This window comes from Mustela putorius, unplaced genomic scaffold (genome assembly GCF_011764305.1).
Source record: "Mustela putorius furo isolate JIRA1106 unplaced genomic scaffold, ASM1176430v1.1 tig00003845_pilon_pilon_pilon, whole genome shotgun sequence".
Classification (NCBI taxonomy): Eukaryota; Metazoa; Chordata; class Mammalia; order Carnivora; family Mustelidae; genus Mustela; species Mustela putorius.
In genome coordinates this window covers 94,134,798-94,162,077 of record NW_025421998.1, presented here as the reverse complement: position 1 = coordinate 94,162,077, position 27,280 = coordinate 94,134,798, and the positions used below count along the sequence as shown (strand labels likewise).

General features: G+C 48.8%; 1 protein-coding gene across 4 annotated transcripts in view; it reads left to right on the top strand.

Moving 5' to 3' along the window:
• The window catches only part of DENND11 (DENN domain containing 11), a 53,082-nt gene that overhangs the window by 10,828 nt on the left and 14,974 nt on the right, over positions 1 to 27,280 (top strand). For all 4 annotated transcript variants that reach the window (XM_045063076.1, XM_045063077.1, XM_045063075.1 and 1 more), the window contains exons 2-8: positions 4,916 to 5,015; positions 5,997 to 6,155; positions 18,007 to 18,160; positions 23,942 to 24,080; positions 25,018 to 25,149; positions 25,334 to 25,484; positions 26,076 to 26,144. In XM_045063076.1, coding sequence (XP_044919011.1) covers positions 4,916 to 5,015; positions 5,997 to 6,155; positions 18,007 to 18,160; positions 23,942 to 24,080; positions 25,018 to 25,149; positions 25,334 to 25,484; positions 26,076 to 26,144 — 904 coding nt within the window. The remainder of the gene's footprint in view (positions 1 to 4,915; positions 5,016 to 5,996; positions 6,156 to 18,006; positions 18,161 to 23,941; positions 24,081 to 25,017; positions 25,150 to 25,333; positions 25,485 to 26,075; positions 26,145 to 27,280) is intronic.

Here is a 27,280-nt window from a genome sequence, read left to right as displayed (position 1 = left end):
TGAAGAAGTCCTGTCTCCCATGGAGAGACATCTTAGACAGTGATTCTGTAGATGAGGGTAAGGACCATAGTAGCTTCATCATCTGCTTTCCTCTCATTCAAGGAGTGTGTCTGCACTCCGGGGACCCGCGAGGCAGAGAGAACTGTGCCCAGAGCCATGTTGTGGAGCTGGTGCCCATTTCATGATCCACTAGCTGCCCTGATGGAACTTTCCCCTGAGGGACTTGTATCCATCTAGAAGTTAAGAATGTCTCTCCCAGGATGTCCTTCCCTCTGCCTGAGTCTCTGGAGTTTCTGTGCAGTGAGGATTGGACAGGCACGGTGGAGCAAGGACAGTGGCACTGAGAACCAGGCTGCGGGGTGGGGGCTTTATTCTACAGGTCAGTGGTATTGAGTAACATGTGGAATTGGCCGTGAATCCTGGGGACCCAAATTAACAGCAGCTTCATCAAGACAGGAGCTGATTCCTCTGTCATGCGACAGGAGGTAGCTGGCCTGGGGCCGGCACACTGGCTCTGATCCATGGGCTCATCCGGGGACCTAGACTCGTGATGGCTTGTCACCACGTCTGCATCCCAGGCGCAGGATGGAGGAAGGGGAGCAGACCGGACGTGCCCTGTGAGGTATCTTGGCTACTAGACCCCTCACTTCTGTCCAGATCCCACTGGCTACAACCGACCTATGTAGCCTTACCTAGATGCAAGAAGGTACTGAGAAACAGTTGTCATTTGCAAGGCCACGTGCCTGGCTAAATAGAGGGTATTCTATTCCCTGTAAGAAAGGAAGAGTAGGTACTGAGGCCAACTTGCACCTCCTTGAATACTAGCATATTTTCTTAAAAAAAAAAAAAAAAAGCCTTCTATAAAATTAGTCCCTTAAGATGCTTCTTAAAAATAGGTTTATTGGCGGAAAAAAATGGAAACATTAAGGTCTCAGAAATTCACAATGCAGAGTAACCCATTAAAGCCTCTGAGAAGTTCTGCAGTAAAGAAATGTGTCTATTCTTGTTTAACCTAAGATAACTTGGCCGAAATCCCTTTTTTAAAAATTTGTTTTATTTTTCACAGAAGCCCTATTAGCATAAGCTTTGGAAAAATGCTGCTTTGGGGATGATTAAAGGTTTCTTAGTCTGCAATGATGTAGACATTTTTGCAGTAGTTCTACTCCTAGGGGTGTTGTCAACAGACATGTGCGCGTATTATGTCAGTCAAAGTCTAATCAAAGAAACAGAACCTCTAGGAGATGTCTGAAGGGATTTATTGCAAGAATTTGATCTTACCCAGTCGTGGGAGCTGGGTGGACAGTCTGTGTGAGGCTGCTGTCTTTCTGCCTAATGACGGAGCTTGAACTCTACTGGGTAGGCAGTTAGGGAAGAGAAGAGTGTGTATGGTTTGGAAGATGGAGAGAAGCTGGAACTCCCGAGTTCCAGGTCAGTCGGCCTCCAACTTTAATGATGTGGGTGTCCCGATGAAGCCGATGACCTTCATTATGGAACCAAACATGCACCTGGCTTAGGAGTCAGAGAAGGTGAGAGAGGACCCAGGGCAGGGTGGGTCCAGCACTCACAGGCTTGGCTGCACCTTGACCCTGCCCTCAATCGAGGTGGCCTGCAGATGAGTAACAGTGCACGTGAGGTGCCCGATGTTTCTGTACCAGCCGTCTGCGTGAATACAAGATGCCTACTGCTCCCCTTCTGCATCCCCTGTCTCCCCGGGAAACATACCAGGAAGGGAATTCTGAGCAACCTGAGCAGCCCGACACCTTACAAAGCCACCGCCCATGTATTCACCAGGTGACAAGCCTAGGAATTTTTATAGTGGTGTCTTTGTAATGGCTTTGGATTGGAAATAAGCTCAATGTGCACCAGCAGTTAAATAGCTACTGTGTTACATGCCAGAATGGAGGGAGAAATGAACAGACCATTGCTTTGTGTATCAACATGAATGAATCTTGCAAAAAAGTATTGTGCAAAAGAAGACACAAAAGAATACAAACTGTGATTGTATCCATGTACATTTTAAGACAGCCCAGCTAATTTACCATGTTAGAGGGCAAGATAATAGTTCCTGTGGAGAGGGGCTTCTGATGCACAGGTGATGTTCTTCTGCTTGATTGGGTGCTGGTTCCACAGCTCTGTGCCTGTGGGAAAATTCACTGAGCTGGTTTTGATTTGTGTGCGCTCCTGTACTTGCAGTAAAAAAGCTTATAGGTCAAATTAAAGTTTTAACAAGTTGCTGAGCAGTCACGGATCATTTCCTCCTCGAGTTGGAGGAAAGAGATGAAGTTAGTGTAGGGAGAGAAGGCAACAGGTCCGGGAAGAAGCAGGTTCTGTGAGAAAGGAAGACAGAGTCTACCTGAGGGGTATCACAGCTCTGTCCCAGGCTGTCCCTTCCTAGGCCAGCCATGTGCTGCCATCGTGAAGGGTTAAGGCCGTGGACACAGAGGCCAAAGCAGGAGCTCACCAGCAGACTCACCTCCATGGCACGAGGGTAGGGACCATGATCTGGTATTTCTGGGGTCAGCCCCAGCCCTTTTTAGGTTCCCTGGGGGGTCCTGACGCACTCCACAGGCAAAGAGCCCCTGAACTCCAGAGACTGGAGACCTGGATGGTAAGGGGAAAGATGGGGATACTTTTATCCCCAAGTTCACCCCTCTTTCAGAGTGCACTGTGCTTTTTCTTGCCTTTAACCTGGACACACACAATATCATTCTAGCCTGTTTTATAAAATACTAATTCCCCTTTCCAGGCTTTTTGTTTTAGCTCACTGTTAGATTCATGATTCCTCTCTTGAAAGTAAACTATTTGAAAGCTCCGAGGCTGTGACTATGGGATTGGGTAACCCTCTGTGATGTCTGCTGTGTTTGGAGACTGGATCATCTGTCGGGAGATGGGACACACAGCGTCTCTGATGCTCCGAGCAGTGATCTGTAAGGCCTGTTGGCTGCATTCCTGATGGCAATTCTAATGCCTACGAAAGTTTGTTCTGAAATAAAAATCCCACGGTCCCCGCCACCCCCGTTTATGCTCACAAGCCCACTGCCCACTCCTGGGCAGACAGACCATCCCAAGGCCTGCTGCTTCCGCTGCCCCCGCCCCTGCCCCCCCCACCTCTTCCCCACCCTTCTCTGCCTTTGGAGGGCTCATTTCACACTTTCTCTCGCACCTGGCCAAGGCTGGTCCATGAGGAACACCAAGACCTGTGCCAGGTGCTCAGAGCAGGAGGGAAGCCTCTGTCTTCAGGGAATTCGTATCCCTCTTATACTGGATGCTCGGGAATTTATTTTTATTTTTTTCCCTTCATTGAAGTTGGGAATTACGTAGCTGGGAGCGATCTTACAGGTGAGTCAGCCTCCTCGCTTCCTGAATTGCCCTCCCGTTGCAATGAGGAAACCAAGGCTCCAAGAGGTTTTACCAAGGGTCAATAGCTTGTAGCAAAACCAAGCCTGGAAGCCAAGTCTCCCCTGGCCCAAGTGTGTGTTTACCTGCTACACCACCGTCCGCCACCAGGGGGCTGGTCTAGCCCCGTGCAGGGGGCGCCAGGCCAGGCCCCTTAACTCCTGACAGCCCCTTCAGGGTGCCCGCTCAGCTGGTTAGGGGTGACTAAGCACGTTCGTTTCCTTAATGTCTCGTTTCCTCATACGTAAATGGGAGAAAGTTGAAAATGTGATGATTACACAACTCTCCCTCTAATTGTGGGCTTTGAGTGAGTGTACTGTACCGTATGTGAATTGTATCTCAGTAAGGTTGTTAGGAGAAAATAAAAGTGAAATCTCACACGTAGCTTAGTATTCTATTTTGAAAATTTATGAATATGCGAGAAAACAATAGTAAATATTCCGTAGTGTTCTGGGTAACAGTGTTAACCGTGCAGGTCTCTGATTGTCTCAGTCGGATGAACGCTCATGACCGCTTCGTTCTAAATCCCATGTTCTCCTCTGTCATGGCATTTATCCCCCGGAAGTGTAATCATTTGTGCTCCTTGTTTATCTCTGGACTCTAATCTCTTTGAGGTCACGGCCTATGTCTTACTTGACTTTGTAGCTCTAACATCTAGCTCAGTAGAAACTCAGTAATTAATGATGAGTGAATGGGCCCCAAGATTCTGGAAGCAAAGAACCAGTGGCTGAATCTAGGATGTGGGCCTAACCTGGGGAGAGAGGAGAAAGAGTTCAGGAAGGAAACCGCTACCTCGATCAGAGAGGCAGGGAAAGAACCAACGTAGTAGTCTATCATGGGAATCAAGGGAAAAGAGGAAGGAAACTTTTTAAAAAGATTTTATTCATTTATTTGACAGACAGAGATCACAAGTAGGCAAAGAGGTCCATGCTCCCTGCTAAGCAGAGATCCTGATGCAGGGCTCAATCCCAGGACCCCAAGATCATGACCCAAGCCAAAGGCAGAGGCTTAACCCACTGAGCCACCCAGGCGCCCGAGGAAGAAATTTTTGAGGAACTCTCAAATGCTACAAAGAGGTCAATGAAAATGTGACTCAAAATACAGAGTTTTAGGTCTGTCAGTCAGTAGCTGTAGAAGGACAAGATGGAGCAAGATCTCGGGGGTTAAGGAAAGGAAAGGGGGAGAGGGTAAAAACACGCCCGTGGAGGTGAGGCTTTGAAAGGAAGGAGGTTCGGAAGTGATGAAGCAGAATGACATCACCAAAGACCGTATCCGTGCTAGAAGGGAGTCTGTGCCCATCCCAAGGCGGAGATGGAAGGCTTCTTCAAGGCCGGTCTCCTGGCACTTTGGAGTAACCGGGGGACTCTGCCAGCATGTGGGTGGCGGATGAGATGACCCACTTGAGTGTCTTGGTGGCCGAGTCAGCGGGCAGCTGGACAGCTGGACGCCCTCAGCTCCTGCACAAGGCCCTCTTCTTCGAATGACTTTCTTTTAACGTGGATCCTTCCTTCCCCCGCAGGAAACATGGTGGAATGGTGCTTACCCCAAGATATTGACCTTGAAGGTGTTGAGTTCAAGTCTATGGCCAGTGGGTCCCATAAAATTCAGTCTGACTTCATGTAAGTATTTCCGAATGTCAGTCTTCTGTGTACCGTTTCCTCTCCTCACAGCATGTCCCTTCAGAGTAAGGGCTCTCGTCAGAGAGGCTTCCAAGGGAGTGTGGAAAGGCCCTGCAAGTATAGGTGTAGTTTGTGTTTATATCCGTTGTCTAACAAGAAGGTCCCCTGCTTTCATTAGAGTCTCAGTGGGGTTCATGACCCCCGAACGTTAAGAACTATCAGACGTTCTCTCCCTTGTAGGAAAACACTAGACTTCTCTTGAGGTTTGGCTTTATTGAAAGAGTGGACTTTCAGTTCAGTGTGGGTTACCTCAAGACATTTATGTCCCCAGACTTGAAATTCCAGCTTGAAGTGAGGCCGGGTGGTAATCCTGTGTCATGTAGATCGGTGTGAGGAGGAGCAGACCGCTAGAACATCGGTAATGCAGAGCGAGGTAGCTTGAATCTTCTCATTGGGCTGCAACTCGGCTAGGAGCATGAGAAAGGGGAAGGAGAAAGGGCCGGCTCTGGTCCTGTGCCCCGTTAAAAGTGTCAGGACTCAGGAAGTGAGAAAAAAAAAAAATCAATGTGGTTTTTGCTCATAAAACAGTTCCCTTCCAGATGGTCCTGAAGAGGGATCATTGTTTTGGTTCCCTCTCATGGCATGAGCTGTGTTGCGAGAGAGGAGGAGGGATCTGTCCATGGTTGGGGTGTTGAGCAGCAGGCTTGCCAGAGGTCAAGTTCTGGCCCCCGCTGGATGACCGCTGGATGACCGTTGGTGCATCCACAATCTCCTTGCGCCTCAGTTGTCGCATCTCTGGGGTTGAGTGGCTTGGACCAGTGTTCCCCTGTGGCTCTAAAAACCATGTTCAGGCCAAACTTCGTCAGGTAGAGCCCTGGACACCATTACTTGTCTCCTTCGGGACTGCATCTCAAATTAGAACACGAAGCTGAACAAAATTTCTCTGATGGTGATCGACACTACACATTGGGTCCGTTCTAGCTATTTCCGGAAGGGGCCCTTCTTCGGCTTGGCCTGCTTCGCCAACATGCCTGTGGAGAGCGAGCTGGAGCGTGGCGCCCGGATGAAGTCCGTGGGCATCCTGTCTCCGTCCTACACCCTGCTTTACCGGTACATGCACTTCCTGGAGAACCAGGTTCGGTACGTGGCTTGCACGCGTGTGTGGGGAGGCCAGAGGGACGTGCCACCTGCTGGGGGTGGGGGGGCGTGTGTGTGAGGAGCTCTCCGAGGGGAAGCCTGTGTGCCCACGCAGCAGATGGCCTTCCACGGACATCCATGGCCACATTTCATGCCTCAGAGGGGGGTCTTTCTGTCCTAAAGATCCTTCAAGCTTCAGGGAAAGCCAGATGGGTTTGCCTTCAGCTTGTGTTTTGTTTAATGACATAATCTGTTGACAGTTACCTGATCTTTGTTTACCCTAAACCACAGGAAATACCTGCTTGCCCCTGGTAGGCAGACAGACTCTATAAACTCTTCTTAAGCCTAATCCTTTATTATCTGGGGTTATTATTACCACTTGTGGTAAACAGAAAGAAATTTTTAACAGAAGCAGCAAAACCTTTCATGATTTTATACATTTTTTATTACTCTAATTTCATTTCAGTTTTTTTTTAATTTTATTTATTTATTTGACAGAGATCACAGGCAGGCAGAGAGGCAGGCAGAGAGAGTGGAAGGGAAGCAGGCTCCCTGCTGAGCAGAGATCCCGATGCGGGGCTCGATCCAAGGACTATGGGATCATGACCTGAGCTGAAGGCAGAGGCTTTAACCCACTGAGCCACCCAGGCGCCCCTCATTTCAGATTTTAACAGAGAAATCTATTCCTAATCTCTGAAGCATTATTAAAATTTTGGCACATTTGTCTCTTTTCTGGTATATATGTATGTATACTTATAAAAATTATATACTTAGCACCAGACTCTACATATGTTTTTATACCTGTGTTTTAAAATTTTTCATCTTAATTTTCTTATATAATAGTCTTTCTTGGTCATCTTTGAAAGAACATGAAATTTGTTGTTTATGGGGAAAAGCTTATTTTTTAAAATATATATAAAAGTACAAATGATTTTTTTAAAAAAATTCTAAATTTTAACACCAAGTTATCCATTATGAATATTCAGTGAATGCCAGTCTAAAAGAGAAATAGTTTTACAAAAATAGGATTAATGCTTTACAAGGATTTAATTTCATCACATAGCGGGCTGGTTTGAAGTCCATTGAATTTAATCTTCCTTATAGAGTTCAGAGGAAAAGAATAGTGGAACTGAAGGAATTCTCAAACGTCCAGTGGATGTTTGGTTGTTTTCCTTTTTTGTTTTTTGCAATGATTTACATGATTTCTTGAAAGATTCCTTCAAAGTTAAGGAAAAAGATTATGAAAACCACAAAGATAGTGTGTCATTCCTATTTTTGTTGAGAAATAACATATATATTCTCAGCATAAGCGTCACTGGTGGTTTTCAGTGTCTCGACTGTGGACGTCATCGGCCATCTTGTCTACCGCCTCTCAGCTCCTCTGCCCTAGTTCACATCTCAATTCTTACATATGGTGAGACTTAGTCTATATTTAGTTCGTCAGTCCTGCTTCCCACTGTTCTCAGTCTCAGTTTCATGTGTACCACCATGGCCATGGCTTGGCTGTGGCTTGCCCTGTTCCCCAGCTCCTGACTGCATTTGTTCTTGGCTGGTTGGGTTTTATCATCAAATCCATCAGGTGCTTTATTCTGTCCCCCATGAGAGGATCATGGGTGCTGCCTTCCTTGAGGTCTTGAGCCCTTAATCACGTGTGTCTGTCACCTTTCCTCTGGATGGGTAGAAGGTACGGGGATCGTTCCTCCTTCCTCTCAGGATGCTGTAAATATTGCTGTTCTGTCTTCTGATACTCGTTGTCTGGAAGTCTCTGATTTCTAGATCCATATAGATTCTTAACTTGTGAAGTGTCTGAACTTTCTTTCCAGGGATGGTTTGTCCCTTCTGATCTAGAGATATGCCTTTTATTTTTAATTTCAGGAACTTTCCACCTGTAAGAAAATATTCAAGTTTTCCATTGCATTTTTTTTCCTTCTTTTATGCACCGGTTAGGCATATGTTTTCTCTGCCTCAACCTCTGTATTTATCATTTTGATGATTATTTTAATAACTCCGTAATGCTAGTTGTTCCATAAGTTTTCTTGATTGTTCCCTATGGGTTGAGCACTTAGCATGCTTCTAATTTTTTTTTTTTTTAATTGCTCCTCTACACTCTGGAGCTGTGGAGAACGCCTTCATTTAGATCTCTTTTTCTGTTTTTGAAATACTTCCTCAGTTTTGTGTCTCAGAAGTAAGATTATGGGGTTAAAAAAAAATTTTATTGGGATCCTGACACTTTTTAAACAATTATTATTCCTTTTGAAAAAACTAATTTCCCCAAGTAGACAATATTTTCTCATGGCTCAACTGTTAAAAATTAGAAAATGGCATTATTATCAGTTAGGGTCCTAGCTAAATGGCAGTACCAGGGGCCTCAAAATACAGTGGTTCAAATACGGTAGAAGACTCTTTCTGATGTGATAGTCTGTGGTGGGCAGGTGCTCAAGGTGGGAAGCCTGCTGTTCCCTACGGTTGTTTAGGGACCCACACTTCTTTGCTCAGATTGTTCTATCATATCCTAAGAGTAGTGTTTGTATTCTAAGACGTTTGTATTCGAAGCTGCTCACCACTACTGTTTGCATCTATCCCGAGGGAGGAGGGAAAGCCCCTGGAAATTGCATCATCTTTTCTCACTCACCGTTGTCAACTTCTCCATCAAAAGACACACCTCACAGGAAAGGAGACTGGAAGAGGTAGTCTCTAGGTTGGTGACCTTGTGACCAGTTAATGTTGCAGACAGGAAAAAGGGACAGATGGACTTTGGGGCAAAATTAGCAGCCCCTGCCTCAGTTTGCCCTTTTTACTAGTCAAGTATCCATGGGCACTTCTTCCCACATGTAGAGGACATTCCCCACACCCCACGTGAGCCCTCACAGAGGCTCCTCCATTTAACACTTCTAGTCTAAAATCTAGGATTTCCATGTGGTATAAGGCCTATCATTAGATCAGCACTTGGTTTCTCATACCCTGAAAACCTACGAAAGAGTAGACAAGCCCATTCACTCCCCACCTCCCAAATGTAATATAAAAAGTGGAATGTGGGGGGTGCCTGGGTGGCACAGTTGGTTAAGCGTCCAACTTGGTTTCCGCTCCAGTCATGATCTCAGGGTCGAGAGATTGAGCCCCACATCTCACTCTCTGCTCAGCCGGAATCTGCTTAAGACTCTCTCTTCCTCTGCTCCTTTCCCCGGCTCACACTTGCACATACTCATGCACTCTCTCTCGCTCTCAAATAAAGAAATAAATCTTTGCAGGGGATAAAAAGGTAGACCGTACCGATTCCATTTGGAAAAAGGAAGGATGAGAACTCCAAGCTGCTCTTAGTCCCTAATGATAATGAAATTCTGCTGGGCAGGGCTTGCAAAGCCTTCTTGTCCTGGCAGGCCAGTTTGTTCCTTGCTGTAATCCTGGTTCTGTTATTGACAACCCCCTTGCCCATTTTCCTCCATGGCTCCTGGCTTTGCCTTCTAGGAGGTTCTTTGTCCATTTTCCACTGTAACCACTTCTGAAGCAGGCATGCTCTCCAACGTGATCTTCTTGAGGCTGCATAGCTGGAGAACACATTTCCCACTGGTGTACGTCTGTGCGTGTAAGGGTTTCTTTAAAGATGGAGAAGTCACAGGCTTTTATAGACAAGGCAAGTGACAATACAGATCCCTCAAAAACTAAATAGTCTTCTGGTCTGTTTGCTTCCAGTCCATTCCAGATAAAAGTATCCACTGCCGAAGATTTCTTTGGGGTCTTAGTTTTAAATCCCTGGACGACATACTAGTTACTGGTGTCTGTGCTTGGCGTCTCCATCTTTCCTCATTTTTTTTTTTAAAGGTTTTATTTATTTTATTTGACAGAGATCACAAGTAGGCAGAGAGGCAGGCAGAGAGAGAGGGGGAAGCAGGCTCCCCGCTGAGGAAAGAGCCCGATGCGGGGCTCGATCCCAGGACCCCAGGATCATGACCTGAGCCGAAGGCAGAGGCTTTAACCCACTGAGCCACCCAGGTGCCCCCATCTTTCCTCATTTTAATGGCAGCTGCCTTGAGGCAGCACCCGAAATCTGATCTTTGCAAATAGGCGTGACTCCTGTGACTCTACTCCTAACTAGAGACTTCCACAGAAGCTTTGAAAGAAAAAAAAAATTTTTTTTTAAAGATTCTATTTATTTGACAGAGAGAGCATACAAGTAGGGGGAGCGGCAGGCAGAGGGAGAGGGAGAGGGAGAAGCAGACTTCCTGCTTAGCAGGGAGCCTGATGCAGGGCTCGATCCCAGAACCCTGGCATCATGACCTGAGCAGAAGGCAGATGTTTAACTGAAGGAGCTACCCAGGTGTCCATTTGAGAGAAGTTCGTCTGCTTTTGGGGTACAAAAGCAGTTGACTTTTCCAGTCCTATGGGATCCCAAAATAATTGGAGTCCTGAGTTCCTGAGTTCTTCAGGACACACTGCCCTTAGGCGGCGTCTCCTTCCATTTCAGCTTGCGAAGCAGCCAGTCCTTACCTGTTGCATCTTCTTCATCAGGAGCAATCGCTGTTTTATTTCTACCACTTCCCCTGAAGTTACACGTTCCAGTGACACAGGGCCTGTCTTCTAAATTAACGAAGTTCTAGCAAGTTTTTGCGACAGCAGAACAAGGGCTTCCAGCTTTCCGGCCTGCAACACCTCTTCTCACCACCTTCCCTTGCCGGCTGCTGAGCCAAAGCCCACAGTGTCTTTTCTGATACGGGGTGACTCATTTCCAGGTGCCATCTTCTGCTTTTGCTAGAGTACAGGCAAGCCGCTACAACAGAGAGACCCCACATATAGGGACTCAAAGGAGAACAATGTACAGCTTTTCTAGCACAACAGTCTCAGAGGGAGACCAGCTGTCCAGGGGGGTAATGGCTGTGTTCTGCTGGGTCATCCTGGGACCCAGGGCGTTCCGTCCTGTCTGCTCCTATCTCCTAGAGCATTGTCCTCGTCCGCGTGGTAGAAGTGGACGCACTGTTATCAGGTCATGAACTTCTGGCATGCAGGAAGAGGAAGAACCACAGGAATGCCCCGAGTTAAACACATCCCTTCTCCTTACACGCCATCGCTCAGTTCTTCATTCCTAGACATGCTTGGTGGCAAGAAGTCTGGCAGTTGTGGTCCTTAATGAGGTGACTGTGTGACGAGCTACAATCAGAAAAGTCTATTGGGGCACCTGGGTGGCTCAGTGGGTTAAGGCCTCTGCCTTCGGCTCAGGTCATGGTCCCAGGGTCCTGGGATCAAGCCCCGCGTCGGGCTTTCTGCTCGGCGGGGAGCCTGCTTCCTCCTCCCTCTCTCTCTGCCTGCCTCTCTGCCTACTTGTGATCTCTGTCAAATAAAATAAATTTTAAAAAAATCTAAAAAAAAAAAGAAAAAGAAAAGTCTATTACACAGGGAAGAAGAGAGTGGCAGGCTCTACCACTGGCATAAAATGAAAACCCTAGGAGCACCTGGGTGGCTCAGTCAGTTCAGCATCTGCCTTCAGCTCAGGTCATGATCCCAGGGTCATGGGATTCCCTGCTCACTGGTTAGCCTGCTTCTCCCTCTCCCTCTGCCCCTCCCCCTCTCCTTGCTCATGCTGTCTCTTTCAAATAAATAAAATCTTAAAAAAAAAAAAAGGAAAGAAAGGAAAGCCTTCACCCAGTTCCCATATCCATCCAGTAATCCCAGTAGTTACTGTTAATTTCTTCTCTGTCTTTATAAAATGTGACACAAGTGGATATTCTGTATCCGCCCCCCACCCCCACCCCGCTTTTCATGGACAAGTTAACCATGTCATTTTGTACCTTGCCATTCGCAATGATCACTATATCTAGGACATCATACTCTCCTATCAGTACAGAGAGTATCATGTCTCACAGTTGTGTACGTGCCCTACAGAGAAGATCCACACTTTCTTTATCAAGTCTTTTTTATTGATGGACATTTGGTCATTTCCAGTCTCTTGCTATTATGGATAATGAATACCTATGCACAAGAATCGTTTCACATATGAACAGCATATGTGTACCTTAAATTTCCAGAAATGAAATTGGTGGTTCAAAAGGAAGAGGCATTTATAATTGTAATAGATATTGTCAAATTGCTTTCCATAAAGATGGTGCCATTTTGCATATCCCCAGTAATGCAGGACAATGCTGTTTCCTCCCAACATTGCCAACACAAAAACAAAATGTTGAGAGTTTTGGCATTCTGATGGGTAAAACAAGGTACATGAGTTATAGTTTTAATCTGCATTTTCCTGTGAGTGATATTGAGCACCTTTATATTTGTTTGAGTTACTTGTTTTTCCTCTTCTGTGAATCATGTCTAAACTTTGGTCCAGTTTTCTTTTTTTTTTTCCTTTTTTCTGGTTATTGGCTTTATTAATTTCTAGGAGTTCTTTGTGTAGTAGGGAGATTTGTTCTTTGTGAAATAAACAAATATTTTTCCACTTTGTGACTCATCTTTTTTTAAATTTTATTTGTTTTATCATTATTATTATTATTTATTTGACAGAGGGAGACACAGTGAGAAAGGGAACATAAGCAGGGGGAGGGGGAGAGGGGGAAGCAGGCTTCCCATTGATCAGGGAGCCCGATGTGGGGCTCCATCCCAGGACCCTGGGATCATGACCTGAGCCACCCAGGTGCCCCAGATTTTATTTCTTTGGGAGATAGAGAGAGAGAGAGAGAGAGTGTGTGTGTGTGTGTGTGTGTGTGTGAGCGAGTGGGGGGTGGGGCAGAAGGAGAGGGAGAGATAATCCCAAGCAGACTCTGCTGAGCACGGAGCCCGATGTGGGGCTCAATCCCACCACCCAGAGATCATGACGGGAGTTGAAATCAAGAGTCTGACGCTCAACCGACTGAGCCACCCAGGTGCCCCGTCATTCATCTTTCCACATTACCTTTTGTCATGCAGATGTTTTTCTTCATTGAATTCATTTATCTTTTCATGGCTCCTAGATTTCCAGTCACAGCTGGGAAGGTTTTCCAGCTTGGTGATTACAGAGGACTTGAGGTGACACGAGAGGAGGGTCTTGCATGAGGGTGTGAGGGGGGAGGGGGGAATATTTGAGGTAAGCCCAGGCAGGGGCTGTATTGGACTACAGCAGTGACTTGTGTCTAAATTAACTAGACTTGATTTCTGAAAACATTGAGTCTGTGTTTTCTATCCATTCTTATTTTTCGCACCCCAAATTAATTTACTAGATTTCCTCCACAACTCCTGGCCTCAATATCTCTCTAGTTAGTCCTTCGTGTGACTAGTTCTTATTAATCAGAAGACATTGGAGAAGCACCTTATAATTTTTAAAACATAGAAAAAGAAGGAGGAGTGTTACGGAATAAAAGGGACTTAGAACCCATTACCAGATCTCTGGACTGTGCTTAGATCATGATTCAAACAGTCAAGTGTAAAACGTTTTGGGGACAGTTGATATCATTCAAATATGGGCTTGGTATTAATTTATATTCGGGCTTCATCATTATTTTTGATAGGCGAGATATGGCATGGTGTTTATGTTCTTTTTTAAATAGACTTTATCAGTTAGAGATGTATACCAAAGTGTTTCTGGGTAAAATGTTAGGATAAGGGATTTGCTTTTAAAGTATTCTAAGAAGAATGGCAGTAGGGGGATAGGGTGCAGGTATAACCATGTTGATTAAATATTAACACTCTTGAAGCTAAGTGATGGGTAATGGGGCTTCAGATTCTTTTTTCAACTCTTGGTATAAGTTTAAAATTTTCTGTAATGAGAAGTGTAAAACACCAAAAAATAAAATTACCATGTAATTATTGTAGAAGACTAAAAAAAAGAGAAAAGCTCAAGAAAATAAAAAGAACATGTTCCCACCAGCGAGTCATATCTGCCATTAACATTTATATCCTTCTAGTCTTTTTTCCCATATGTAAATATATACATATACAATAAAAAAAATACAAGGTCATTCAACATCTATAATGCCTGAGCTGATATGGTAATCTTCCCATGAATATCATGCATCATAGTTCTCAGCATCATGGTGGTTCCAAGCATTTTGGTGTATAGATATAGCATGATTTATTTAACTATATCACTGCCATTGGGCTTTTAGGTTGTTTCTTTAAAAAAAAAAAAAAAGATTTTATTTATTTATTTATTTATTTATTTATATATTTATTTTTTATTTTATTTATTTGTGAGGGAGAGAGAAGTAGCAGCAGAGATAGCGAGACAAAGCATGAGCAGAGAGGAGAGGGAGCAGCCTCCCCACAGAGCAGGGAGCCCAACATGGGGCTCGGTCCCAGAACCCTGGGATCATGATCTGAGCTGAAGGCAGCTGCTTCACCGACTGAGCCACCCAGGCGCCCCTTTTCAGTTATTTCTTATATTTTGCCCCTGGAAACATGAGCACTGCTGTAGGTAAATGATCGTTCATATCCAGATACAGTCGTTTGAGCCACACTCCTAGAGATGGAGTCACGGGGTCAGACAGTACATGCAGCGTACAATGTGATCCAAATTGCAAGCGCCCCTCCAGGAAGGCGGTATCCTTTTGTACCTACCCCAGAAGTCAAAGGGATGCCTCTCTTTCTGTACTTGCGAATCCAGAAGACAGATAGGCTCAGACCGGGAGCGAGTGCACGGAGCAACGCAGGGTAGCTGTCCCACAGAGGCATTTCTGGCTCTGACATTGGATGCATCATTGCTGGGGCGTGTAGGGGAAGGCAGGGTTAGCTGCAGTGGGCGTCCGCGTGGTCACAGGAGCTCATGTTCTGTCCGCGAAGGGGCTTGGGCTTAAGGAGAGCCCCGTGTCCCTGGCCCTGCAGGGAGCTCTCCATCTGGCCTGGACGCTGGCCTGAGGCTTCAGATCAGTTAGCATATACCGTGTGCCTCATTCCCTAGTGTTTACGAGGTCCCATCTCTTGGACTGCCTGCATAGATGGCTTAGCCTATGTTTTGGTGTGGTACTTCCTTGTCTAAGCATCCATAGAGACAAGATCGCCCAGAAGGTCTCCTTTTGCACATCTCTGAAGCTCAACACACCTCCCAGCTCTCAACCTTGCTTCAGTACCTTTCGGGTTATCTTGGTGTGGCAGCTCACTCATCAGTGTTGTCTGTTGCAAAATCTCCAGTGGGTTTATATTTCACGGCCTTCGTAGAACAGTTGTAACATTGACCTGGAACTGCCAGTTCTGTTTATGCCCATGCTCATATGCAGTCATCCATACCAGTGCCTTGTTCCGCTCTGCCCGTCAGAGATCTCTGAGACTGTCCCAGGACAGGCTCCGGAAACTAGCTTTCTGTCTAAGGTTCTCTAACGTAGTGAGCTTTTCTTTAGAAAGCCGGTTCAAGTATAGCGTTGTTTTTATTTTTAAAGATTTTATTTATTTTTTTGACAGAGATCACGAGTAGGCAAAGAGGCAGGCAGAGAGAGAGGAGGGAAGCAGGCTCCCTGCTGAGCAGAGAGCCCAAGGCGGGACTCCATCCCAGGACCTGGGATCATGACCTGAGCCGAAGGCAGAGGCTAACCCACTGAGCCACCCAGGCATCCCTAAGTATAGCATCTTAAGGTAGTCAAACAGAAAAGACCATCAATCGGGCATCCAACCCACAACCTAGGAAATAAAGAGTGTCACTGAAATTACCCTGGATACAGGTAAAGTCCCCCTTTAGTGCAGAAAACAGTGTATTGAAAATACAGTGAACTGATTCTCCCTGTTCCTTTAGGGAAATTACATCCTAGTGAAAACACCTTTGAACTTCATCATCTTTGCATTCTTTTGTGTTAAGCAAATTTTTGTCAGTTGCACACACATCCTTAAAGGGTATCTGGAATCTGCCATTGTCTCAGAATTACACAGAGCTGAGGCACCGTGGGTTTCCCAGGGAGCACACGAGTAAGAGTGAAAGAAAGGGTTATAAGCCCCCACCTCCCATCGGCAGGCATTGTTAGGTCACGGGATTGCCTTCTTGTGCAAAGCTTAGAACGGAATGTATAGGAACCCCCAAATTAGAGAGCCTCCCCCTCAACACACCCCAGAGGAACTTACCTGAGTGATAAGTTTCTAAAATGTAGTTGATGTTGATTTTTTTTTCTTTTTTTAAACATGAATTTGTCCCAAGACCTCCTGCAGGGGCTTGGCCTGACTCTTCCCCCTTTGCCCTCTTCCCTGGGTGTCGGGCCCTCACCGTGCGCCCGGCTACATGTCGCGGGATGGCTGGGGAGGAAGGAGCCGCGCGTTGTGAGCGACCAAAGTGGGGCATGAACTGCGTGAGGTGTTCTTTCTGCTTCATTTTCCTCTTAAAGACTCTTGAGGTGATACTGGTATCTCTGTCCGAAGGTGAGTGGGGAAACAGCGGGTTTTGAACAGTGTGGTAACTTGCCTGAGATCTCACCGTATGGGGTGGAGGCATTGCCTTGGCGTCGGGAGCTGGGGGTTCCTCTGGAGAGGAGGCAGTTCCAGGGCAGCTGGCTCCCGGCTGGACTGTGAGAATCTTGACCCTGAGCAGTTTATGCCCAAGTTTGGGGTTGGCCGACAGCGATAGATTGAGGTGCTTGCCTACTGTGGTCATGGTTGTTCCACAGCTAACCGTGATTGGCTATATTTTGACTCTTGATTGTTGCAATATGATGGAAGTTGTAGGGCACCAGGAAAAAAAGACTGAAAGGGTTGTAATGCCTTGTATTCCTCCCTGTGTTTGTTTCCTAAGGCTGTGCTAACAAAGTACCCCAAAGTGGGGGGTTTAAAGCGGCGGGAATCCTCTTATGTTCTGGAGGCAGGAAGTCTGAAATCAGGACGTCGGTAGGGTTGGCTCCTTCTGTGGCCATGAGGGAGAATCTGCTCCTTGTCTCTCTCCTGGCTTCTGATGGTCTGCTGGTGATCTCTGGTGGTCCTCACTCCTGACCTCTGCCTCTGTCTTCACGTGGTGGTCTCATGTGTATCTCAGTGTGTCCAGATTGCCCCCTTTTGATAAGGTCATTGATCCTTTGGACTAGGATCCACTCCGGTGACTTCTCTTTAACTTGATTATCTCTGTAAAGACTCTGTCTCCAAAGACGGTGCTCTTTGGTACTGAGAGTTAGGGATCCAGCAGAACTTTTTTCTGGAGGAGAGTGGAGAGGGACAAATCACCCCTGAGCACCCCCATTCAACATGGCGCCACAGAATGCCCACAATGCTCCTCTGCTTGACCCTGAACACCCCCATTCAACATGGCACCACAGAACACCCACAATGCTCCTGTGCTTCCCTTGAAGGCAGGATTCTGCATGTCCAGGTGCCCCAGGGATTCAATGTGGCTTTCTTGGCTTGGGGGACAGTTGACAGGGCTCCCCACAGCCCAGTCTCTGCAGGCTCAAGCAGTTAGGGTGGGAAAATAAGAGATTTTGAGGTTTTTATTATTTAATTACTTGATGCTGAAAGTATGAGGCCTGGTGACATCCAGTAATGATTGTTTTCCCTTGAGACACTGAGGGGTCAGCTTCCTCTGAGTCTTCTATAACAAAGCAAACAAGCATGGTTTCTCGACAGCGAGCGGCTTTAAGCTGGGGATTTAGGGTCTTGCCAGCTGTCCCTGTCTCTGTGTTCTCCGGGAAGAGCCACACGTCCGTGAGCACACCTTGCCCTAGAGGCGTGGACGGTAGTCACAGTGTGTTCCTTCTGTGACTTTCCCTCAAGGAGGAGAATGTGATCGAAGGCATCAGGGAGAATCAGACCCCCACATTCGAGCTTTCTGTAAGGATCTTCTGTAGCCAAAGTAGGCATCTGAGGCAACTTCAGAATGGGGGTCTTTTTGGTTTATCCCTTTGTCCTTAAGCGTTCTAGCCCGTGGGACGAGGGGCGTGCGTGGCAAGCACCGGGGCCAGAGCTGTTCTCACTGTGCGTGTGTTTGCAGACACCAGCTGGAGACGCCGGGCCATTACTCCCATCTGGCTGCGTTCTATGAGGACAAGAAAGGGGTGCTCCACGCCGGGCCGGGGAGAGGCGGCAGCCTGCCCCCTGTCTACTGGCTGCCTTCCATCCACCGATACATGTACCCCGAGATGAAGGTAGGGCTAGCCGTGCGCTCACACGGTCCTGGACTTGTGTCTGCTACCGTGGTTGTTGTTGTTGTTGTTTTTTAAATTCCTAAGGAATTTATGTCTGGGACCTATGCCCAAAGTTTGGTTTTGATGGGTTTCTGACCTAAGCATTTGGGTTCTTTTAAGACACAAGGCAACAGTATGCTTTCTAGACGTGGCTGTCACCGTGGAGCAAAGCCACGTGGGAGGCTAGGCCAGTCGTGACGGAGTCCTAGCAGGGGGGAAGGGGGCTTTGATCCTGGTATTGGCTGAGATCATTTAAAACCAGACCCTTGAACTAAAAAGATGAAAGAAGAAGAACATGGTGAACAGATGTCCTGTTCTGTGGTTACCGTCTTCCTGATGCTGCCTTATCACATTTTGTTCCAAAGTCCTTTGCCGGGGTGCCGGAATGTGTTCCTTCACAGTTCACAGCCTGAGGTGTTGGGAGGCTGCAGAGATGAGTAGGAACGTGAAGCTCCTTCTCCCTCCCCTGCAGGTGGTCACAAGCTAAGTCAGGGGAAACAGAGCTCCCTGGTGGGGATTCTGTGCTGGGGTTTGAGAGGAAACTCTGACATCTTCAAAGAGGAGTTGGTCCCTGAAGTACTTGGCTGGGTGAGAAGGAAGGAATGCTGATTCCAGACTGAGGGGGGGGGCTCTTGGGAGTCGTGGTCTGTGGCTCTCTCAGAACGTGGGTGTTCTGCCAGTATTTGTCTATACCTGATGCACCATCTTTTTAAAAAATATTTATTTATTTTTAAAGATTTTATTTATTTATTTGACAGAGATCACTAGTAGGCAGAGAGGCAGGCAGAGAGAGAGGGGGAAGCAGGCTCCCCACTGAGCAGAGAACCCAATGCGGGGCTCGATCCCAGGACCTTGAGATCATGACCCAAGCCAAAGGCAGAGGCTTAACCCACTGAGCCATCCAGGCACCCCCCCCCTTTTTTTTTTAAGTAAAGGATTGTTTCATAAACCAAGTGAGGTCTGTGAAGGTTCAGTGACTTACGGCCTTACAGCTAGGAGATAGAGCCAGGATTTAAACATGGGGCTGGAGCCACAGCTAGTACACGCTCCCACCAGCCCTGTGGAGAGGTGGGTGGAAGAAATCACAAGGCAGGTTTACAGGACAGAGATGCTGCAGGTTCAGCTCCAGACTGCCACGGTAAAGTGCAGTAAAGTGAGTTCAATGCAGTGTTTGGTGACAGACTGCAGTGAAGTGCAGACAAAAGTTATGTTTATACCATGCTGTAGTTTCTTAAATGTGCAATAATGTGCACATTTATATTGCACAAAATGTGCAATAATGCTGTGTCTAAAAAGCAAAAGTACATACCTTAATGAAATAATAATTTAGTGCTAAAAATGCTAATCATTATCTGTGCTCTCAGTGTATCATAATCACTGATCATAGATGACCATCATAAATAAATAATAATGAAAAAAATTTTTTTAAGATTTATTTCTTGGGGTGCCTGAGTGGCTCAGTGGATTGGGCCTTTGCTTTCGGCTCAGGTCATGGTCTTGGGTTCCTGGAGTTGAGTCCAGTGTCGAGCTCTTTGCTCAGCGGGGAGCCTGCTTCCCTCTCACTCTCTCTGACTGCTTGTGATCTCTGTCAAATAAATAAATAAAATCTTTAAAAAAAAGATTTATTTCTTTATTTCATTTAGAGAGCATGAGTAGGAGGGGGGAAGAGAGGGAATCTCAAGCAGATTCTGCTGAGCACGGAGCCTGACACGGGGCTTGATCTCAGGACCCTGAGATCATGACCTGAGCTGAAGCCGTGAGGTGGGTGCTTAACCGACTGAGCCACCCAGGCGCCCCAATAATAATGAAAATTTTGAAAAATTGTAAGAGTTACTAAAATGTGACACAGAGATGCGATGTGGGCAGCTGCCATTGGGAAAATGACACCAACAGACTTGCTCGGTGCAAGGTTGCCACAGACTTTCAATTTATAAAAAATGCAGCAACTGCGAAGCCCAATAAAGTGAAGGGCGGTAAAATGAGGTCTGCCTGGAGTTTGACGGGGATTGAATTTCCGTGTCAACTGACCAGGAGAGAAACGATTGGAAAAGTAGGTTGGAATCGAATTGTAGAGAACCTTAAATACTTGAGCAATCAATATGAACCCAGTAGGTACCAGTTAGGGTCTTGCCAGGAGAACATAAACTATGTTAGATATAGTAAAGAAACTTCATTTTTTAAAATATTTTGTTTATTTATTTGACAGAGCACAAGCAAGGAGAGTGGCAGGGAGAGGGAGAGGAAGAAGCAGGCTCCCCACAGAGCAGGGGCTCTGATGCTGTCTGCACCTGCTGATGCTGGACCCTCGGGGGTGGGGGGAGTTGAGGGGGGATGTGGCTCGGCTGCAGCTGCTGGGAGAAGCTGAAGGCCAGAATCAGAGATGTCCTCTGCTGCTGGCAGAATACTAGCAGGAGTGAGACACTGAAGAGAGCTCCCTCTCCCTTCCAGCCAGTCATTTCATCCCAGGGGAGGAATATAACAGGAAGATGGCTGCCACGGGAGTCCAAGGAATGTCGCTTAAAGAGTTCCCCGCACCACAGTGTTCCCTGAGAGGCAGTAATTAAGAAATGTTCCTTAAGGGTCATTAGGTGATTCTGGGTCTGTATTGACTGAACCCTGACCTTGTCCTCGCCACTTCTAACTCTGACCCACTTTTTCCTTCTCACATTGCTGCTGGGCTATCTCAAACCCACAGGGAGGGGACCAGCATCTGACCTGGGTGTCCCAGGATTCCTCCTCCCCATAGGCCATGAAGGAGGGACAGCAGGGAGAGAAAGAAAAATCACCTTCTGCTTCTGCTCCATGGAGGGCAGCTCACGAGCACACATGTCAAACGCTACTTCCTGCAGGGGCAAAGGTCCTGGGGTAGGTCGCAGATGGAAATGTGAGTGACCTTGTTACAAAAACAATTTGTAAGTACTTATTAAAAATACCTGTACCCTTCGCTTTGGCAGTCCGGCTCCTTAGGATTTTTCCTGTATTTATAAACCACCAGAATACAGTGATGTCCCTCTAAGCATGTTGAAGTCAGCAGTGGAGAGAGTGGTGGAAAGTGAGAATGCCCCATATGTGAGACAGCCTGCATAAATAATGAATTAGGGCATACATCGTTGATGTGGAGGGTCTACCAGGAAGTGTTTTTGGGTGAGAACAGCAAAGTGCAGAAAGCTGTATGTGATACAATCACGTGCTTTTGTACAGTAATCACAGCTTCAGGTGTGGGCACATACTACACACATGCATCGGCGTGGGACAGGGCTTCGGTATGCACTAGGTTACTAATACATATATTACCCGGGAGTGAGATAAGATATGGAGGGACGGTGTGGATAAGTATAAAAAAGGAAAGGACCAGGAGAAAAATGACAGCACTTGAAACAGTGCCATATATATGACCCGCGGTCCTTCATGAAATATCGCATGTATGTACATATAAAGAAATGTCTCTAGAAGCTTTCTCTTGAATCATGATATTTTGTAGTCACAAGTTAAAAAACATAAATATGTAGTTCAGTGAATTTCTACAGTGTGAACACCCCTAGGAAGAAAGGTTTACAGTAAGCGTTTAAAGGTAGGGTCAGATCTGGGACGATTGCAGAGACAAAAATCCCTGGCGAGGGAGGAAGGAAGGCTCGAGGCCTCTCTGATGGGTCCGGCAGTGCCTGGTAGACGTCCGCCGCGGGAGGTGGGGAAGTCGGAGAGAGCGTAGGGACTGCGCCCGAGGACCCGATGGAGTCCCTGGGCCGTGGGTACAGGGTGGAGCGGAGGCGAGGGACGGAGACAGAGCCCACAGGGTCACCGGCCGCAGCCAGGGCGCGAAGAGAGCCTGGAGTACAGGCCTTGGAAGGCCGGAGGGAAAATGTGAAGGCAGGAGCTGCATGAGGCAGGAGATGAGTTTCCTATAAAAGCAACAGCAAAATGAGGCCCAGACCAGGGAAACAGATTTAGGTGAAAGCAGGAGAAACGTCCCTTGACGTAACCCCTTCCCTCATTGCCTGGGCCCGGCCCTGCACCTCAGCTATTAGAAGTTCCCAGGAAATACCATGTTGTCTCTTGTCTCCGGGCCTTTGCCCACACTAGCTCCTCTACCAAGAACACTGTTGGTCCAGCTCCTCCTCCATGCTCAAGCCGAGACCCACCTGTCTCTCCGAGAATCGGGTCGGTGCCTCCTGGGAGCTCCCGCAGCCCCTGCCCCCTTCCATCCGCTCTCAGGCTCGGATCGGATCGCGGGTGCTCCTGCTTCTGCCTGTAGTTCCTACACTACATGGAGGGCCAGGGCTGGGCTTTTCCAAGGTTCATTATCCGACTGAGCTTACTTCGCACAGTTAGTGCAAAGTTAGCGTGTGAGAAATATCTCTTGTCCAAGTGCATCTGTGTGTGCATCCGTGAATGGATGAGTGAGTGAGACCAGAATTAAGGACTGATCATTTATTCTGGGATCCTAGGGCCCAGGACATGTTCAGGCAAAACCCTGCTGGGCCTTCATGCAGAGGAGGAGCATGCTTGGGCTTGAGGATCACCAGAGGGGAGGCTGGGAGAGGCCTGGAGGGGCGTGGGCTCCTGTTCCTGTCCAGCTGCCTGCGTAGTTTTGTGAAAGATTGGGGTTGGAGCAGTCTGACCAGACCTGGTGGTTCGGGGCCTCTCCTGCTGGAGATCTGGGAGAGGCGTAGCACAGGGGTGGGACAGGGACCCTCAGCAGAGGGCAGCCTTTCTGCCAGTGGGGGGCAAGTGAAAGGCGCAAGTGTGGGGACGATGCTGCCCCAGGAGAGGGTGGCTCCTGCGGTGGGTCCCCAGGGCTCCCAGCCAGCAAGCCTGGCTCCGGTCTCTGTGTGGGCGCAGCTCCTCAGACGTCCTCTCGCCAGCGCCCCCAGTGGGTGGTGGGCGCTATTGCTTCTGACCCAAGCGTGGAGGTGACCTTCCAAAAGGCCTGCTGAGGGACAGAGCCCGAGGATTTCCTGTTTCATCAGCGCCTCCGTGCTGAGCATTTCATGTGGTTTTTTTCTCAGAAGGTCCTGACAGCCATGGGAGGGACTGGATTCCACAGATCAGGAGAGGGAACAGGAAATGTTGGCTAACTTCCCCCGGGCCTCCCATCAGTAAGTGGCAGAGCCGGGATTGGAATTCAGCTTTTCTGGGGTCAGAGCTCCTGGGGACTTCCTGGCCCAGGGCTCCTAGAAGCAGCCCTCAGCGGCGACAGGCTCCCTGCACTTGGCAGGAAGGAAGAGGCTGGACCCCATGTGCAGCGTTATTGAGCACGGAGGCCCTTGAGGTCCTCTACCTGTAACCTGCACACTCATTCCCTTCCCGCAGTAGCACGCCTGTGCACACGGGGAGCTCATTACCTCACCCCTTCCAGGGCTCAGTAATGGTTTTAAGTTGAATGTTCTCTTTGAGACTGTACTGTCGATTCAGAAACTCTTCTTCCTGACTTTTCAAAAATCACGTTCATCTTTTTTCTTGTGCGCCTCCTCTCCTGAGGAAAGCACTTCATGATCCCGAAACTCAGACCTCATTTTATTGTATCAGGGGAGCCGTTGGAGGATCGAAATCTTGTCTGAAAGTGAGACTCTAAAGTGAATAATACCATTTTGTGTGGAAGTAGCCATCCCTCGGTGCCTCTGTTGGTTGTTCTCTGGTTTGTGGGGGGCGGGAGGTAGGTGTTTAGTGCACAGCTGTACTGAGTCATTTTTCTCATCTTGAATGGGCTTGCCTCTTCCTCTGTTTTTTTTTTTTTTTTTTCAGATCACGCACCCAGCTGGCTGCATGTCTCAGTTTATCAAGTTCTTTGGAGAACAGATCCTCATCCTTTGGAAATTCGCCTTACTTCGAAAACGCATTTTGATATTTTCTCCCCCTCCTGTGGGTGTCGTGTGCTACAGAGGTAACTAGAAGCCAGCGTTCGGTTTTCTAGAGCAGAAACCGCCTGAGTCTTCCCATTGTTGACCAAGTTCGGAAGAGTTTGGGGTGACCCAGGGGGTCCCAGGTTTCCAGCGTGGGAATATCAGGGTTGGCCTTGTGTTCTAGAATGGGCTCTGGTGGCAGAGCAGAAGTTGGGTTGGGGGACTCATCCATAGTCCGGTGGCAGAGAATAGATGTGAGAGAAGGTGGACTCTGACACGTCGAGGAGGTAAACCTGGCAGACATTGGTGTGTGATGTGGGCCGTACGGTTCTGATGTGTGTGAGGTAATGGAGGAAGTGTTCCGGATGACAAGGATGGTGGGGCCACCAGATGGGGGCCCAGGAGGAGGAGAGGGGGTGGGGTGGTAGTCTTTGCCTTGTACACGAGGAGGACACCAGGCACCGGTGTGGTCGGGTCAGGACCTCAGGGGAAAGTCAGGCTGGAGAAAGAGATTTGACAGTGGCACGCAGAGTGCCGGTGACCACAGGATGGATGGTGTCTCTCGGGGAGAGCCAGAGTGAAGGGGGGTGATGTAGGCACAGGAGGTGAAGCAACACATGGGGATGACAAGGGTGACTGAGCTGGGGCAGTCAGAAAAAGGGAGGGAACCAGGAGATGTGGGGGTTACCACAGCCAGGAGTTACCAGGAGGGGGAGGGTCAACAGGGCCAGATCCTAAGCAAGACTCGTGAGGGAAGACTGGAAACCATCTGTTGGCTGTGTAAGGCCTCCTTGGTGTCCCTTGAGATCGCGTTCCGCTGTGGGACCGGAAAGGCTGGCACGCCTGCCCAAACCCCTCAGAATGCCAGTGCTCCACGGTGACCGGGGTTCTAGGACAGGCTGACTGCTCGGAGGGGGCGGCCAGCAGGCTGCGAGGGAGGAGGGACACACTCTCCCCTCTCCGCTTCCTGTCCCACAGTGTACTGCTGCTGCTGTCTGGCCAACGTCTCCCTGCCTGGCATCGGGGGCACCATTCCCGAGTCCAAGCCTTTCTTCTATGTGAACGTGGCTGACATCGAGAGCCTGGAGGTAGAGGTGTCCTATGTGGCCTGTGAGTACGGGGACCTCCCCGCGTCCTGCCCTCACGTTCTCGGCCCGAACCCCTCCGGCCCCCCGGGGTGGCCTCCTCCTCGCAGACGCGGGGCTCCCGGACCCCTGGTTTCCTCAGTGGGGCTGGGCGGGTGTGTTTCGGGGACGGCCTCCAGGTTCCCAGACCCCGAACTCGGATGTCGCAGGCACCACGGAGAAGATTTTCGAGGAGAAGAGGGAGCTGTACGACGTCTACGTGGACAACCAGAACGTGAAGACGCACCACGACCACCTGCAGCCTTTGCTGAAGATCAACAGCGCCGACCGCGAGAAATACCGGCGGCTCAACGAGCAGAGGTGGGGGACGGGGGGAGGGGCAGAGGGAAGGGGGGAGGGGAGCTGGGGTGGGGCTGGCCCGCGCCCTGCCAGAGGAGCCCCCGGGGTCTGTCCGTGAGGCCGTGCTGCATCGGGGTGGCACGTACCCGTGGGGTGACTTCTTTCCGGTGGGCCTCAGAACCCGGGGGACCCAGGGACAGCACCAGCCCGGAGTGAGCACCCAGGGAGCCTGGTGTTGCCAAGTGCTTATGCGTCCTCTCGCCTAATTCTCAGACTTTGGTTCTGCGACATGAATGGCCTCTGCGGTATCAGTGGCGAGATCAGTAATATCATCCCCATCATCCCTGTTCGGGGGGCGGTTAAGAAAGATGGTCGCTTGCCTGAGATCACACCGGGCTGCAACTGGCCCCGCACCCCAGGGGCTGGACTCCAAGCCCAGTCTCTTCCTTTCCCGTCCGTCTTCCACAGCTTTGGGTCCGGGGGCTGGGGCTGCCCTTCCTGGGGCGGGCGGCGGAGGGTGGCCCATGCAGGAGCCTGACCGAGGACCTGCCCGGTGTCGTGGGTCCTGCAGCAGCATCGGAGCGTGATGGTGGCCTCCCTCCCTCCCCGCAGGCAGATGCTGCTGTACTCCCAGGAGGTGGAGGAAGACTACAACCCTTGTGAGGAGGACCTCTTTGTGCTGTAAGTCAGCCCGGCGCGTGTGGGGTATCCACCACCGCTTTGGGCCTCGACCCTTTCGTCACCCTCCACAGCCCAGGCATGTCCTTTGTTGCTGCCCGGTGCGCTGGGAGCTGGGCTCCGTATGGAGTCCGCCGTGAGCCCTGAGATGCCATCGAGGGGACCCCCCCCCCCAGAGAAGTTAAGGAGAGAAGCAGGGAAGTTCAGAGAAAATGGGAGTCCCAGTGTGTCTTTCCCGTGAGCATTCCCTGCGGATGTCCTCTGCATAGACGCGTCTGTCCGTCAGGACTCAGGGCTCCTCCATCGCCTTGTTTGAATAAAGCCGTTCCTCGCATTAAGTATTATGGCAGAATCAGAAATTGTGCCTTTTGAACCCAATGAAAGCTCTTTCCCCTGAATGTGATGGTGGTCGGGACAGGACCCGTGGTCCGTACACCTCACGGCGTTCGTCTCCTGTCTGAGCAGCTGTGGGAAGCAGCGATCAGGGTGGAGGACAGAACAGCGCTTGCGACAGAAGCCATTCTCCGCGGTCCCTGTCGGTCTTCCTTCCCTGTGCGCTGGGGTGGGGGCAAGAAGGGGCCCTTGCAGCTAGAACGGTACCTGGCTTGGAGACCTTTTTTTCTTTTAATTTTACTTACTTATGTGAGAGAAAGAGCGCACAAGCAGGGGGAGCAGCAGGCAGAGGGAGAAGCAGGCTCCCGCCGAGCAGGGAGCCTACTATGGGGCTCCATCCCAGGACCCTGAGATCGTGATCTGAGCCGAAGGCAGACATTCAACTGACTGAGCCACCCAGGAGCCCCATGGCTTGAAAACTTCTGATAAAGTGTCCTTCCCAGTCCTCCTGTGATGTTGACATGTCATAGTGTATGGAATTGAGCCAAGAGCCCACAGTGTTGTCAAGGTGTGACACGTTCTGCTACATCTGAAATTCCTGAGAGCTGAGAGTCACTTTGGGCCTGAGGAGCCTTTGCCAAGCCTGAGACCCCTGTGGAACAGAGCTAGAAAGTCAGGACAGTGAATGCCTTTTCTGCATATGACTTGTGTATTTATGTAGTACCACAAACCCATGACATTCAAATCGTGTTCTGTGTATAATCCCACCACCACCGGCAGCAGCAGGGAAAAAAAAAAAAAAAGCA